Source organism: Alnus glutinosa, chromosome 7, assembly GCF_958979055.1.
Source record: "Alnus glutinosa chromosome 7, dhAlnGlut1.1, whole genome shotgun sequence".
Lineage (NCBI taxonomy): Eukaryota > Viridiplantae > Streptophyta > Magnoliopsida > Fagales > Betulaceae > Alnus > Alnus glutinosa.
The window spans coordinates 21,463,372-21,479,924 of NC_084892.1; the positions used below are offsets into that span (position 1 = coordinate 21,463,372).

The 16,553-nt window shown below is 36.0% G+C and overlaps 1 protein-coding gene across 1 annotated transcript; it reads right to left on the reverse strand.

Annotated features, from left to right (window-relative positions):
- Nucleotides 1-5,144: 5,144 nt before the first annotated feature.
- LOC133873573 (uncharacterized) lies at nt 5,145-7,108 on the reverse strand. The gene has a single exon (XM_062311302.1). The coding sequence runs from the start codon at nt 6,894-6,896 to the stop codon at nt 5,487-5,489; it is 1,410 nt and encodes a 469-aa protein (XP_062167286.1). The 5' UTR covers nt 6,897-7,108; the 3' UTR covers nt 5,145-5,486.
- Between the last annotated feature and the right edge of the window lie 9,445 nt (nt 7,109-16,553).

Genomic DNA, 16,553 nt, shown 5'->3' on the forward strand with positions numbered 1-16,553 from the left:
GGATAGCTACAGTGCTACCCAACGATGTATTGGGTAGCACTGAAGCTACCCAATAAATTATTTAATGATAAAAATGACAAAAAGTAGGAAAGTAAGAAAACGAATAAAATAAGAATAGAGAAAAAGTATTTAATTAATATAGGAAAATATAAAAAAATCTATTGTGAAATATTTATTTATAAGGAAGCAAAAAATAATTTTGTTCCCCAAATTTAGGAAAAATAGTTAGATATATAGTGCTGGTGCTCTTATGCTAATTCAAGATAAGAGAATATCATTTCCTCTAGCCACAGAAGGAAGTTACCAAGTGTACAGATCAATCGAGATTGATCGACAACCAATATTTCTTGTAATCACAGCAACAAGAAGATAAATGGTCAGAAGAATACCTGGCAATGGTTTTAAACAGAAAAGCGTTGAAATTCCTCCATACGGGGAAGCTTAAAATAAAGCGGCCGCTGCTTTAGTTTCTTTCTTTTGCCAAAAAGCGTCAGTTGTTACCGATAAAGAATGCTTCGGATTTGCAATTTGTCTCACCCACACAAGACATTTGATAAAGTAACAAGCTAGTTCTGAAACATTAACTAAAGAATGCATTTAAAGAAAGAACACATGAAGACATTATGCCCGAAAGAGACAATAAAGCAATAAACAAGCCCCAAATTTCGGTCATGGACTCCACCCTGCCTGCAATTCACCAAGCCCTCCAGCCTATATATTGATTCCTTGCCCTATAATTCGTAATTTCAAGTGAAAACGTTTGCCCTTTAAGTCTTTTACTTGATTCTCCATTCATCAAATTTCATGACCGATCCAAAATTCAATCATAAATAAATTTACCAATGCATTCTTACAATTCAACTCTCATAAAAAATTAAAAAAAAATTAAAAAAAAAATACAGTAAAAAAATTGAAGTTCATTACACTATCTGCTCACAAATCAATTACGAGAGATTTGTACATAGCCATGTGATGTAGGACAGATTTGGAGAGATCTGTTTACGTGTTGTGTTTGATTTAGGGCTGAAAGTTGGGATTTTTAGGGCTTGGGATAGTAGAAAGTGTCTTCAGGGTATGTATCTAGAACTAGGTTTGGAAAAGATAGGTTAAAAAGTTAAAAGGGCTGTTTCCTGAACCAAACAGGATGCTGAAAATTCTGGACAGCAACTGCTTAAAGGATTCGTAGGGTTTCAAGGATGTGATGTGCAAGAAAGGCAATGTTCTAGGGGCTGTAAGTGTAGAAGTAAAGAGAAGCACAACAGGAATTTCATTTTTTTTTTTTTTGGCTGTGAACAAAAACCCATGAACAATACTTGTATGCATGCATTAAAGAAGAAGCAGAAGAGAGAACATACAAACTAAACCCAACATACCTCGATATCAAAACACTCAAAATTTTACTAATCAAAATCAGAATTCTTTGAATACAATAATACCTACTTGTATAAATTCATCGACTCTTACTTAACATACGATTAGGATTCTTAATTTGACTAGTAAACTAAATACCTAATAAAACCCAAATAAAGACCGACTTGAATTGGAAGAAAATAAATCCAAAACACTCAAAAACTCCCAAAAGTTCCAGACTCGACTCAATTACCAAAATATCTTAAATTCGCAAGAGTAACAGAAAATTACAGATTTGCCTCTCATTACAAAACTAATAATAATTTCTGCCCAAATTACTAACTGATTTAACCCCCGCCTCCTAATGGCTTGATCTTCAAGACCATAAAACTTGTCAAAATCTGATGTTACACTGTTTGAAATTTAGCAAGAGTTAAAGCTTCAGTAACATCATCAAGACAAAAGGAAGAAGATTTCAGTGTCTCGAAGCATTACTAGGTAACATTAACATTTAATAAAAGTTGACCTCACACACAAAGAAATATATATATATATATATATATATCTGCAAATCAATTGCAAAAGGGAATACGTGCTTCCACACCCCCAAGGCTCTCCAGAATACTAACATCAACAACCAAGGGGGTCCCAAAAGGAAAGGAAAATCCTGACATAACCCTTTTTTTTAAATAAGCAAAAATCCTTAAATAACTAAATCCCATTTAAGTGTCAGTTTTTTTTTTTTTTTTACCAATAGGTACATACAATTCACAATCCCATTCAAGATTGGCTGCGTGACCTCAGCCTCCACCCTCTTTACAAGGAGAGGAGATGCCATTTAGTTCAAAGACCTTGGGGTCACAACTTTTCTAGAAGAAAACCTCAAGACTCTAATCAGTGGAAGTAAGGCTAACTCTTATTATTTATAAATGCGGCATGACACATTTAGAGGAAAAAAGCTCCTTAGAAAGGGTCACAAGTTGGTTGTGCATGATGGGAGGAAAAAAAAATGTATTTTTCTAACGCTGCAATTGGCAATGCTCCTCTTCAAGAAGCTCCCACTGATCAGAGTCCCCCCACCTTAATAAGTGAAACAGTTGCTTAGTACCTGCCACCCATTGGGCAGATAAACAGGGTTCTGGGCATGCTACCCAGCCAATTAAAGATACTTCCTCCTTATAGATCCTATACCCAATCCTGTGATATTGGAAAGGTAGGGAAATGATCATTCTACTAAAAGTTTGCCTATTATCCACATACTAACATCTATCCTGGCAATTCAAACAAGATGATGGAAACCAACCTCCAAGCGACTAGGTCAACAAACATATGTTTTGCATGCACGGACAGGACAGCTTTTGAACCAATAAAAAGCACTAGGTTGACCTGAAACCTAGGTATGACGGCAAGTTTCCCCATGAAACCAACACCCTAAAGAGAATCCCCTCAATGTTACAAGGACTGTGTAGAGCTTAGTTTACTAAACAAGAGAGCATATTGAACAGAGCTAGGATGGCCTTAAACCTATCAACTGAGTGGATTCTTCCATGCGACCACCTAGAAGATAACTCTTTCCATGCTCAAGGGGACTGGACCGAGCTAAGCAAATCTATACGATGGTACTACATAAAATATGTACGACAGTATTATAGCCTACTTCTCACTTACAATTCCTGACTATCAGTGGGGGAGGGGGGCAGGCAATAATCACAGATGATTGATATCACATATTTATAACATATGCAGAGTAATGGCTCACTTGAAAAAATTGTTGTGAGATAAGGAAAGAAAAAACTTTCATGAAACATATGGCTCAATCTGTTGTAACTTGGAAAGCCAACTTCAAACTTAAACCTTTGCTATCCTGATTGAAAGTCGAAAACATATTTTCAGAAGGCCACAAAACTGCAGTTTCATTGATGCTAACTTTCTAATCTTCTTTGTTGGATAAGCAAGATTTGCACACAAGACTGACCTCCACCTCATCCCATCTCTTCACCACTTGAGTCATGAGCCAAGTGTTTCACCAATGCTTTACATATAGTGCAACTTTGCTATACTCAACCTTAGCTTGTATGAAAATACAAGGAGTGATTCTTTTTCTTTTTCTTTTTATGGGAAATCTAAGGACCAATTTTCTTTTTTTACCATTAAAATAAGCCTACCTTGATAACAACACTTGTGTTAGACGAACAAGTATACCACAAGACCATCTTCTTCTAGGCAATGATACGATAGAGGCTTGGCTAGGAACTTACTAATTAACACCTACCGCACCAAACGTTCTTGATTCCAAAGCTAGCTTTGGTGATTTTATTGATGGTTCCTTTCCAATAGAATTCACCCCAAAACTTTGAAGAGATCTTTTCCAACAATACCCCACACTCCATTTTTTTTTAATGGACAATAATTTATTGGAGTAGAAGAAACGCTTGCTTACACAAAAAGTACACAACAGGAAAAAAAAATTAGGAACAAAAGATACATTCCGATCTAAAAGGGAACTCAAGGAGGAGGATTTTAGTTGAATCACATTAGACTCGCAATCTTTAAAAAGACGTCGATTTCTTTCTCTCCAAATGCTCCACGTTAGTAAAGTAGGGATGACTTTTCATATGGCCTCTTTGGATTGTCTCCTCACTTGCGTCTTCCAACAATGAAGAAGCTCTAGAATATTGCTAGGCATGACCCATGAGACTCCAAATAAGATGAGAACTAGGTGTCATATCTCACTAGTAAACTCAAAATGAATGAGAAGGTGGTTTACGGTCTCCTCGCTTTTCTTGCAAAGACAACACCAATTGACAGGGGTAAGACCCCACCTCTGAAGGTTGTCAATCATAAGAATTTTACCCAAAGCTGTCGTCCAAGTGAAGAAAGCAATACAAGGTGGAGCCTTCACTTTCCAAATGTTCTTTCATGGGAAAAGGGAAGACTCTCCAGAAAAGTATAGTAATAGCTTTTCACTCCAAACCTATTATTATGAGCTGGGAACCACAACATTTTGTCTCTCTCTTGGGTAGGTTTTCGATGTGTAGAATAGATTGAGGAATGCAACAAGGAACACAAGCTCCCAATCCTGGACCACCCTAACAAAAGTCAGGTTCCAATGGACATAAGTGCCGGAAGAGTCCATATAATCCGACACTAAGGCCTCTTTGTCCCGAGGTATACAATCGAGTTCTGGGAATAGGGACTCAACAATATCCCACAATCCTAACAGAAAAGCATACCAGAAACATTGAGACTCAAAAGTTCATAAATTTCCTACCAGGCAAGTCTCCTACAATATAAATTCTCCACACTGCAGGTGTCCCTAGTATCAATCCAGACATGTCTCGTACAAGTTACTAAAATTGCAATTGCCTAGTCCTAAGTGAGATAAAAATAAGAACTTCAAGTATGCCTTTCACATCTAAATCAGCATAAAAGTATCACATACTAAGCTGTACATTGCACAATGACATGCTCACTACCAATTCTTAAAAAGATTTCTCTTTAGTCATCCTCATTTTCAATTAGTCTATTGCAAGAGAAAGAATGGTACATAACCAAGGTGGTGGCTTTTGAAGTAAAAGGCAAAGTTTATGAAGAGAAGCCCAATATCATGCAAAATCTGACCAAAAATAAAGACAGGAAAATTCAGCAGAACACTACAACAATTCAAAAAGTCCAGCTTCTTGATGCCAGTTATCATTCTATTCTACGTGTCCTCATTTGCAGAATATAAATGGCAAATGACCACAAACATGAAGGCTATGTAGTATAACAGCACAAGTATTTCCTGCATTGGCTTAGAAAAAAAAAATCCCGCACTGAGAAAATGAGAAAAATCATGACCATTTGCAAGTTCTTACATTATCATCACCTACATGAAACATTGCAAGGCCTTAAAAAAAATGCTCGCTACAAGATATACACATGAAGCATTCTCGTGCAATAATATACACAAGTAGTATATTGCCTCGTGATAAAAGTAATACAGCACATTGATTGTGACTACACCAAACAATGGCAGTGCTGATCACAGGTATTGCAAAATAGGAACACACAAAGCACCAACAGATTACCGCTAATTTTGCGTTACAAATTGAGGCCTTCTATGGGTGGAAGTCTTACCCGATTACCATTGAGTATCATCTTAGGCCCTCAATCAAGCCCTCTAATTCTCTCCTCCCAAACCTTCTCCCCTGCAAACTAGCATCCCTAGACCTTGCAGCAAAGTAAAATATCAACCAAGCCACCATGAAATAAACCTCCACAACTGACAGAAACACCGTGGCGAAAAATCTTCCACAGACCCGAGCAAGAACCCACCTGACAAACGACCCACAAAAAATAGCTTCCAAACACTTGATCTGGATAGCCTGGTTCAACATCGTCGATATCAAATAACAACCTTCCTTCATAATCTCCCTCCCGGTCCTCCTTGAATCCACTATTGCAACCCAAGCATCCACAGCAAATATAAAAGCCACAAATGTATCAGCCAAAAACCACGTAAACAGAAACCCTGAAATCTCCTTCTCATAACCCCTAATCCACGGAGACATAATCGAAAATGGCATCAGTTTCAACCTCACAAACAGCTTAAAAAACGAGTACTGATCTTCGATTTCGCCAAAATACCACAACCCTAGAAGCTGAGTTAGTGCATCTCTCACCGCCCATCTCATCAAAATAAACCCCGAAAGCCTCTTGAGGCCCAATCTTGAACCCTCCCACATTGTACCAAGAAATGAACTGAACCTCCCTAACAGATCATTCACAACAGTAATGAAAACAATGCCTAACACCAATGAATACGTAACGAGAAACCCGAGAATCACCCAGCCATAGGCGGCGGATAGAAAACTCACAAGAAAGAGCAGCGTTGCAGCGTCGCGGCGACCGAGCTCTAGTCCCCTGAAAAGGAATTGGAAGTCCACCACTCTGTCCAAGTCTTGAACCTTCTCCTCCAATCCAATCGTCTCGTTCTCTTCTCGCTCATCGTTCTCGTCGTCGTCGTCGGAGAGATACGGGTTCAAGCTCTCGGCTCTGAATGTAACCCCCGTGCGCACGATCTCGGGGATGTTGATCCCGTTGTCGACCACGCGATCCGAAAGCCCTACTTTGGGGCTGAAACCGCCAAGAACCACGAGGGTGCCATTGAGGGGGGCCTTGCGGGTGGAGCCGAAGGGGGAACCGTCGTCGTGGTCGTCGCCGGAGAAGAAGTCTTCGTCCAAGGTGCCCACGCGGGTAAGGTGGAGGAAGGGACGGCGGCGGTGGCCATGTCGGTGGCGGAGGGAGGCAGCGGGGGAGTCGTCGCGGTGGCGATTGGCGTTGGTGCCGGCGAGGTCGAGGCGGGAGAGGAGGGCCCTCAGAGACGGGTCGCGGTCGATGAAGGAGGTGACGTGGCGCGTGCCATCCTCTACGGTGGTCCGGAAGGAGAGGAGGAGGAGGGAGAGGAAGAGGAATGTGGGGAGGTTGGAGGCGAAGGACGACGACGTCTCGCGGAAGAGCTGAGACGTGCTGCGCAGGTTTTCCAGCCTGGCGTGATCACTCATGGCGGTGCGGGCTACGCTTGATTCGGAAGCGTTTTCTTGATTGTGTCTTCTTGTTGACTAATCGTTCGTTTCTGGTTTCAGTGGTTTGGGAGGAAACGAAAGCGAGGAGAGAGAGAGAGAGAGAGAGAGGGTGGGGGAGTGGTCTGTGTTGCCAAAGGGTAAGGGGGATGGTGGAAATGTGGTCACGCGATTTTATAGAACGTGAGAACGACGCGCTGGTGTGGGTTCGACCGTTCGGGGAATGATTTGCACATTTATTGTGGTAGAGGGGAAGAAGCATCGCATAATTGATCGAAATGTAGCACATAATAATATTAATAATCGGGCCCCATAATATACAAGATGATTGCGTTTATCAATATTTCAATGTCCACCGGTCGGTTCAAATGTTCAATCAATCGGGATTCATCGTTGATGACCAGAAATGTCACACAAGCCGATTCTTTTGGTAAGATAACTTTTGAAACTTAAAACAGTACGTGTAACGATTTATCTCCGATTATATAATATTTTCGGTTTTTTCTCTTGAATTAGACTTTTTAGAAAGTCATTTATCATGATTCTACTCTCGTATCAATATGTTTAACTGCGAATTCCTAAAAGGTTCACTTCATTTTTTGCATACCAATGAGTGTCCGTGTAGAAGTCTATGAGCTTTATTCACTTTCAAAAGACACATTGAAAGAGGAGATGACACCATGGCTGATAGCATGTAAAAATCTATAGGCCTTACTCACTCTCAAAAGATGCCTTAAGAGAGGAGAAGACATCATAACTTATAAAGTGCCAAGGTCATGTATCTCTTGGCGATGTGAGACACTTTAACAATCCGCTAGTGACCCTCATGAGCATGCTCCCCTATCTCAGGCTGGACAATAGCTCCAATATCATTATAACGACATAATATTGTCCGCTTTTTGCTCTTTAGAACTAGACTTTTTCGAAAGTCACTCATCTGAGTAATACTCTCACATCAACACGCTTAACTGGTAAATTCTAATAAATTCATAATCATCACCATTTTAAGATATATTATGTTCATAAATATGCGAATATACATATAAACACTTTCACAATTTTATTCCCGTACCACACGGACAACAAAGTACCATAGAACCCGTGAGCCAAGAACTTATATATATATATATATATATATATATATAGAAGGGAAAAAAGAAAGCAAAACGCCGTACATTCGAGGCTAACTGTCGAACACTTTTGATCGTCAAACTGCTATAGGAAAAGATGAGACAATCACAATCTTCAATAGCCATCCAAACATTATCAAAACCCATTCCAAGGCTTTAGTAATGAATTTGCACAAGGGAGCATAAAAGAGGGGCGAATTTTGACTGTAGCATTTCCTTTTCGTACTGCTGCTACTACCTCCATCCCATTAAAACTTAAACGTTAAATCTTAGTCTTAAAATAAGAAATTGTACGGAAAGTCATAAAGAATTAATGTGCTACAAAGCACTTATTTAATCTTTTTATGCTAAGGCTTTCGAATCTACTTTCTATGGCACGTAGAGTTGTCTACGACATTATGGGTCGTTTTAAAACATAAAAACAAATGGTGAGTTGAATACTCGATAAATAATATAATTAGGGGTTAAAACTCGATTATGGTTGTCGGTTATTGACTAAAACCGGTAACCTTAACCGGTGTTGTAGTCGGTTGGCTAAAATCGCCAATCAACTTTGATAACCAAGTAGTCGGTTACCCGAGTATTTAATAACCGGCAGTTATCGATTGGTACTCGGTTATTCGGATCAGATCAGGTCCCAAAATTTAAAATAAATAAATAAATAAATAAGTTTTTGAACCTATTTTGAGTATTGGGCCCAACTTTTTTGGGCTTCATTTAGACCTTTTTAGCCCTTTTTAAAAAATATATATATATTTCAGTATTTTTTAGCCTGATATGCTGGGCTTTGTTGTGGGTTTTCTTAAAAAAATTAAAAAAAAAAAAAAAGAAAAAAAAAAAGAAGAAAACTTAGAAAAGAAAAGAAGAACTAAAGAGTGAAGAATGAAGAATGAAGATTGAAAAACAAAAATGAAAAAACTAAGAAAGTGAAGAAATTGAAGCTTGAAGCGTTGACGGCTGGCTGAGGCAGTAGAGAGGCGTGAGGGTGAGGCGCAGAGGCATAAAGGTAAGAAAGAAAAGTGTAAAAGTAAAACATAAACCTAAATTTATTAATTTAAATTTTTAAATAAATAATATATATATATACCTGATTACCGATTATAACCAAGTATATATAATTGTTAAAACCAATAACCGCTCCGGTAAAACTGGTTACCGGTTATTTCTAATCGGGTACCAAATCGGTTGGCCAATTTGCCGGTTACCAACGGACTTTACACCCCTAGTAAATAGATACATTGTACAATTGAAGTTGGAAAAGAAAATTATTCCAAAAACATTATAAAGTACAAGTAAAACAGTCACACATATCATAAACATTATTTCCCTTTAATATTTGTTGAATGGCTAACACACAACTACGCCTTATGTGTAAGGGTTGCCGACCACAAGGATCCCGGCCCCGCTCCCATGGCCATAGGTGGAGCCACTTCTAGGATGTAGACATCACTTGATAACCAATGGCACACTCGAGTGAGCCATTTTCAATGGACCATACGAGATAGTTGCCTCGCCCATTAGGAACAATTCTATCGCATATAATTTCATATGGCCAAAAACAATTTAAAACTCTTAGGTTTTTGAATTGGCTAATCCGATGACAAAATAATTTTGAATGTAAGTTTTAAAGGTATGGTTGTCACTACAAAAAAAAATGGGATTTCTGGATGGTTTAAAACCGTCCAGGATAATGGGTCGGTAAAATAATTTGCGGACAGTTTTAGTAAAACCATCTGCAATTGCGGACGGTTATTTGTGAACCGTCCATAATCTTTTATGGACGGTTTTGGTCAAACCGTCCGTAAAAAATTACTGACGGTTTGGCATCAAACCGTCCATAAAATTATGGACGGTTTGGGCCCAAACCGTCCGTAATTTATAGACGGTTTGGGCCCAAACCGTCAGTAATTTACAGACGGTTTGAGCCCAAACCGTCCGGGATTAATTACGAGGAATACCCGAATAATTCTGGACAGTTTGGGCCAGAATTATTTTTTTTTTTAATGTAAGTTTTAAAGGTATGGTTGTATGTGTTCAAGACAAGTTTGGAGCTGAAACAAAGAAAAAATCAAGAGTTGAAGATTTGGATTGATCAAACTCAAATTGGATTGAACAAATTTAAATTAAATCGATCAAATTTAAATTGGATCAATCAAAATTTCTGCAATGAAATTTTACCTTAGCGACTTTGCCCAAATAACCTTGTCTTTATGTAGTTTATATAAGCATCATAACCCACGATTTTGGGTGTAGTAGAGGGGCTATTTCATTATTGTTCTAGAGAGTTTCAAACTTTTAATCCATGTTCTTGAGCCTAAACGGTGCCCAATCCTCTCTTTCTTGTGCCAAGAGAAATTCATGTCTTGAAAGCTTTCATTGCTTATTCTCTTGGAATGTTTCTTTCAAACCACATAGTTCATCATCAAACAACCTTTAGCCTATCAGAGTTCCGGTTAAGGAGATCAAGTAAAAGAATTGTTCAAACGTTCTGAAAGAACTACTGCAATAGCGGGCAAGCGGGTCGTTTGCTTAGTACAAGGGTGTGTCAATTGCAAAGATTTAGTAAGTATGAAGATATTGTAATTTCTTATTCTTCTATAATGGGTTGGTTTTCTGGGTTTGGTTGCTCCGGAATTGTTTTACTTTTGAAGATTTTTTCAAAAGGTTTTCACTTTGCTACCAAATTACTTGTGTTGATTGATTTATTGCTTTCAATATATTTTATTATTGTTTGTGTGGTTAATAATTTTTCTACATTATTTTGGCAATACATTTTCAACCCCCTTCTAGGTGTTGATTGGAGTCTTAGGCTCTCTGTTTTTTTAAAAACCTTTCATGCAGGGGCGGAGGGAGAGGGGGTCGAGGGGGGGCATTTGACCCCCCTCACCTCCTAAAAAATCTCATAACCCCTGTATAATTTTTTTTTATACCCCTGAAAATCTGAAATGCCCCCCCCCCCCCCCCCCCTTCAGCATTTCATCAATGGGCAAACTTGCACACCCTTTGCGGTGGATTTTTTTTTTTCTTTCTCATAAACGTTTGTCATTCCTGTAAATAGGTAAAAAAAAAAAAAAAAAAAAATTACAGAGTTTTGAGAGGTTGAAGAAGGGACGAAGCCGAAGGTGGAAGACAAGCTAAGTTGGCAACGTTTTTTTGTTTTTCTATCTCCTAAACGCACAGCATAGAAGTCTTCAAAATTTTTATAAAAAGTCAAGAGTCCATGCGTGTGTAAGGCATTGGCAGAAGTAAGAGAAGGAATGACTGACAGCTGGACTTTGAGAAGCACAATGACCAGTGTGTATCGCAAGTGGTGAATGGTTAAATCTGTAGAAAAAGAAAAGGAAAACGTCACTGTCCTATAGAACCCCACCATCTGGCAACAATGTATATAGGTGTATTTTTTATTTTTTATTTTTTGAAAATTGTATATAGGTGTATTTGTTATTTAGAGCTCCAACAAAATTCAAAGTACAGCTCTATTGTTATTTAGAGCTGCGTAGAACAATAGAAGAATTTAGATTTGGGCCCCGTTTAGTAATTCCCCTCCTCTCCCCTCCCCTTCCCTTATGGGAGAATTTTTTTTTTGAGTGAGAATAAAAAGTGATTGATGTGATATAAAATAGAAAGAATTTATATGGAAAAGTAGAAAAATTTTGTATTGTAGTAAATTTTTTTGTTTAAATAATAATAAAAAAATTGTTGATGTGATATAAAAAGTAAAAAATGTTAAGAATGTTTTGAGTTGATTTTTTTGGGAAAGGTAAAAATAAGGAAAAGGGGGAGGGGAGGGGGTTATTAACAATTCAAATAAGCCTTCAAAATTTAACTGTTTAAATTAATTTCTAAAAAAAATTCAACCTTTTAGTTTTCAGTTATGTAATAAACTTTTATATTGATTAAGATTTAAACTTTTATATATGAATTGTTTTTTTCAATTTATTATTCTTTTATATTTAGATTGCTTTTTTTATAATTGTTTTTATATTTAAGTATTTATGAATATATATAGTTTTTGTTTCAAATTTTAATTATATAAAATATATAATTGTAGTTACCTGAGATTATGGAGAACAATGATTCAATTGAGCTACAATCAAATTCTAAACGAGCTCGTATTGTGATAAATTTAGCAAACCTGCCAACCGATCATTGCTTAAAGAAAAAATTAATTAATTACCATCCTAGTGATAGAGACAACATTCGCAGAACATATCTACAAAAAAGACTTTTAGTTAACATTTTTAATTATTTTTTGTTCAACTTCAGTATTTTTTTTTATTCATAAAAAAAAAAATCTTGACCCCCCTAACCTAAAATCCTGGCTCCACCATTGCTTTCATGCTTTCACGAAGTTTTCATTTTTCTTTCATGTATTTCTTTTCATAAAGTATCATACCATAGCAAAAGCATGCATATAGAATCATTTTAATTTAAACCCTTTATAAAATATATAATATTGGATGCATAAAAGGGGCTACAAAAAAAAAAAAAAAAACATTATATCATATACCTTGAAGACCATTTTAAGAAAAACATTCATTGACATTTTGAAGAAAGTAAAGGTACAATCATATCTACTTACTTCGTTTCTTAGCTTCAAGAATTTTAACACACCTCACTTAGCAACATAATCATAAGCATTCACAAAAAAATTACTTTCTAACGTTTTCATATATCATTTATTTATTTATTCTTCATTATTTGATCTTCTTAACCATTACTTCCCACGCTAAATGGCATATCTAATTTCTCCTCTTTAAGACACTTATTTTCATATTGTATATTCAATTCTTTTCTTGAATGGTCACACTATGCATGTACGTTCAATTTCTTTATATAGATCATGCAATATGTACTTATTTTCGTGTTCTTTAGAGTGTAAGTCTCGTTACCACTTAAATCTAGTCTTTTATAGGGTCATTGTGTTTCTAAATAGAGTAATGATTCACTACCACCTAAATATACAACTTTTCACCATCTTGTATATGTGGCAAGGTGGTCCCTCACCTTAATTTATTTATTTTTTTAAAAAAAAAAAAACTCAAAAAGTAGTGGAAGACCACCTTGCCACATAGGTAAGGTGGTGAAAAGTTGTATATTTAGGTGATAGTGAATCATTACTCTTTTAAATATAATATCAACCTGCTCCACAACCCCACAGTTGAACCAATGATGCTCCTCATTTCTTTGTTCATGCATACTAACGACATATTATGTAACGTTCTTGAAGTTAATTAACTAGTAACTAACTCGAAGTGTCATTGTACCCTCCCCGAGCTTATCTAGGATCTGTTTGATTTTGCAATTTCAAAAAGTACGATTTAGCAATAGCGATTTAAAAATGGGCATTTGAAAACATGATTTTTTAAAACGCAGTTAAGTGTTTGGCAAAATCACAATTTGACATTTAAAAATCGTAATTTAGCCTTTAAAATTGTGCGTTTAAAAAAAAAAAAAAAAACTTTCATGCCAGATTTTCTGCGTTTTCAAATCACAATTTTTTTAAAATACAATTTCAAACGATTCATTTTATGTGATTTGGTTTAAAATCAAACTTTTTGTTTACGAAACCGTAATGTCAAATACACCCTTAATAAGTAAATAACCCGAAGATATTACCTCTACTCCTCAAGATCGTAATACAAAGCAGCGAAAATAAATGATTTTTTTTTTCTATTCTATCAACAGTAATTATTACAACTAGAGCTTTTGCTAAGAACCATCACATTAATTGAAATCATTACATTACATTACACACATCATTGCTATAAAGAAGATCCATATTAAACCTTAATACACAAAATCATCTCAAACACTAAGTCTGCAGCTTTACCCCAAAATACTAATTACTAGGAGTAGTCTATGAAATCCTACAATGAGTCTTGAAACAATAACTAGATCAATATCATTACGCCAAAGGGCTGCATCTGCCTCGAAGTCCTTCTAACTCAAAACCTAGCTAACTTCTTTGTAAAACAGAGATATTTTACATGTGGAAAAGATAAAGCGTAAATCTACAACTTAGTAAATAGATCACACATGAAACACAGTTATGCAATTAACTCAATAATTTAAGACATGAAAATTAAAACACACATGCAACGGTGTCCCTCAATATGGTAAAGTAGAAAATCATGTTGATGCACAAGTATACAATATTTATATATAATTATAACATAGGTCATAACTCATCCCAATATGGTTTATTCTTGCTTTTACTCCTTCGTAGTAGGGTTTGTGTGTCCCGGAGACCCTTGAAACAGTGGAGGATATATGTGTTCTCTTTATGGGAAATTCTTCTACCGCTGTTGTCAAAGGCAAATGAACAATGAATCTAGAATTCACTTATGGGAAAGTTCTGTCTTTAACTGATGTGTATTTTGTACCAGAAATTAGGAAAAACCTCATGTATAAGGGTCTTGTGAATAAATTTTCTGAGTCAAATCAATTTGTGCTGACCAAAGGAAGGGCTTTGTGGGGAAAGGATATTTGTATGAATAGATGTTTAAGTTGAACCTTAGTAAAAGAGTTGTTAATTCTGCTTACTTGGTTGACTCAATTTCTTTATGGCATAATAGATTAGGCTATATTAACATTAGAAATATGACTGTTTTAAATTTAATTCCTAAATATGAAAAATGATATGGTTGATAAGTGAAGAATATATATGCAAACGAAGATAACAAGAAAACCTTTTTTCCAAAAATTGATAGATCTTCTCCATTGATACAACTTGTACATAGTGATATTTGTGATATGCATAGCAATCCTACAAGAGGTGGCAAAAAGTATTTTGTAACCTTCATTGATATTTTTCAAAATACTGTTATATTTTATCTTATGTTTTTAAAAGATGAAATTCTAGAAAATTTTAAAGTTTATAAAACAAAAGTAAAAAATCAATGTGATAGAATTAAATGTCTTAGATCTGATAGAGGAGGAGAATATTATTTTCCTTCTTATTGTGAATCTATAAGCATTATTCATGAAACATTAATTGCATATACTCCACAACAAAACGGAGTTGCAAAAAAAAAAACATAACTTTAGTTGAAATAGTAAATGCCTTGTTTGTAATTCTAGACTTAATAAAAGTTTTTTGGGAGAAGCTATATTTTCAATGTGTTATATATTGAAAAGAATACCTAAAAAGAAATCCAAGATTACTCTATATGAATTATGGAAGAAAAGAAAACCCAACCTTAGTTATATTAAGGTGTACGGATGTAGGGCTATTGTCAGATTACATTAGCCAAAAATCAGGAAATTGAGACAAAAAGTCATTAAGTATATTTTTTTGGGTTATGCACAACATAGTAAAGGTTATAAGTTCTTAGTTGTTGAACCTAATAATTCTGTTGAGGTAAATACTGTTATAGAATCGAAAGATGCATAATTTTATGAAAATAGGTTCACATCAATTCCATCTATTAAATAATATGGTGGAACCTTTAAGAAATAACAATGAATCTAGTGAGCAAAGCGAACCTTCTGAAATAAGGAGGAGCAAAAGAATGAGAAAAGAAAAATATTTTGGACTAGATTTCATTAAATATTTGGTTGAAGGATCTAGAAATTTGTCTTGTAAACAAGAGATGATCTCATCTAATATAGAATCGGATCATTTTACATATGAAAATGGTATGATGTAACAGCTCACCTCCAACAACACAAAATTGTTTGCTTTTTTGCTCATTCGAACCAGACTTCCAAGGAGGTCACTCATCCTAATACTACTCTCGCAGAAGCACGCTTAACTTCAGAGTTTTGATAGGTTCGTGGCAGTCACGGCTTTAAAACGCGTTGTGTCATGAAGGGTATGAATATACATATAAGCACATCTCATTCCCCTATCCAGCTGATGTGAGACATCACAATCACCCCATCTTGGGACCTGGCGTCCTCACTGGTGACCATCATAAGATCACCCCATTCTTGAAGTTCCAGCGAGTGCCTACTGACGACCCTCATGGAGTTGTGCACGCTTTCCCAATCTCAGGTTGGACAATGGCTCTCATACTATTAGTAACAACATACTCCTAACGACACAATATTGTCCGCTTTTTAGTTCACCCAAATCAGACTTCCAATGATGTTACCCATCCGGATATTATTCTCGCAGAAGCACGCTTAATTGAAGAGTTCTAATAGGTTCATGATTATCACAACTTTAAAACCCATTGTGTTATAAAGCGTGTGAATATACATATAAGCACATCTTATTCTCATACCCAAACGATTTAGGACATCACATATGAAGTCGTAAGATTCTGCATTTTGGAAGGAAGTCATTAATAATGAAATGAATTCTATAATAGGTAATAACACATGGGTTTCTTAACCCCCTGGTTCCACTCCTATTGGTTGTAAATGAATTTTTAGAAAGAGATTGAAAGTAAATGGAACCATAGAAAAATTCAAAATAATGTTATTTGCTAAAGGTTTTAAACGAAAAAAAAAAAAAGGTTTAGATTATTTTGATACTTATGCTCATGTTGCTAGGATTGCT

What these genes read in the sequence shown, in the direction of transcription:
- LOC133873573 (XM_062311302.1), bottom strand. Translation starts at nt 6,896, where the DNA reads ATGAGTGATCACGCCAGGCTGGAAAACCTGCGCAGCACGTCTCAGCTC.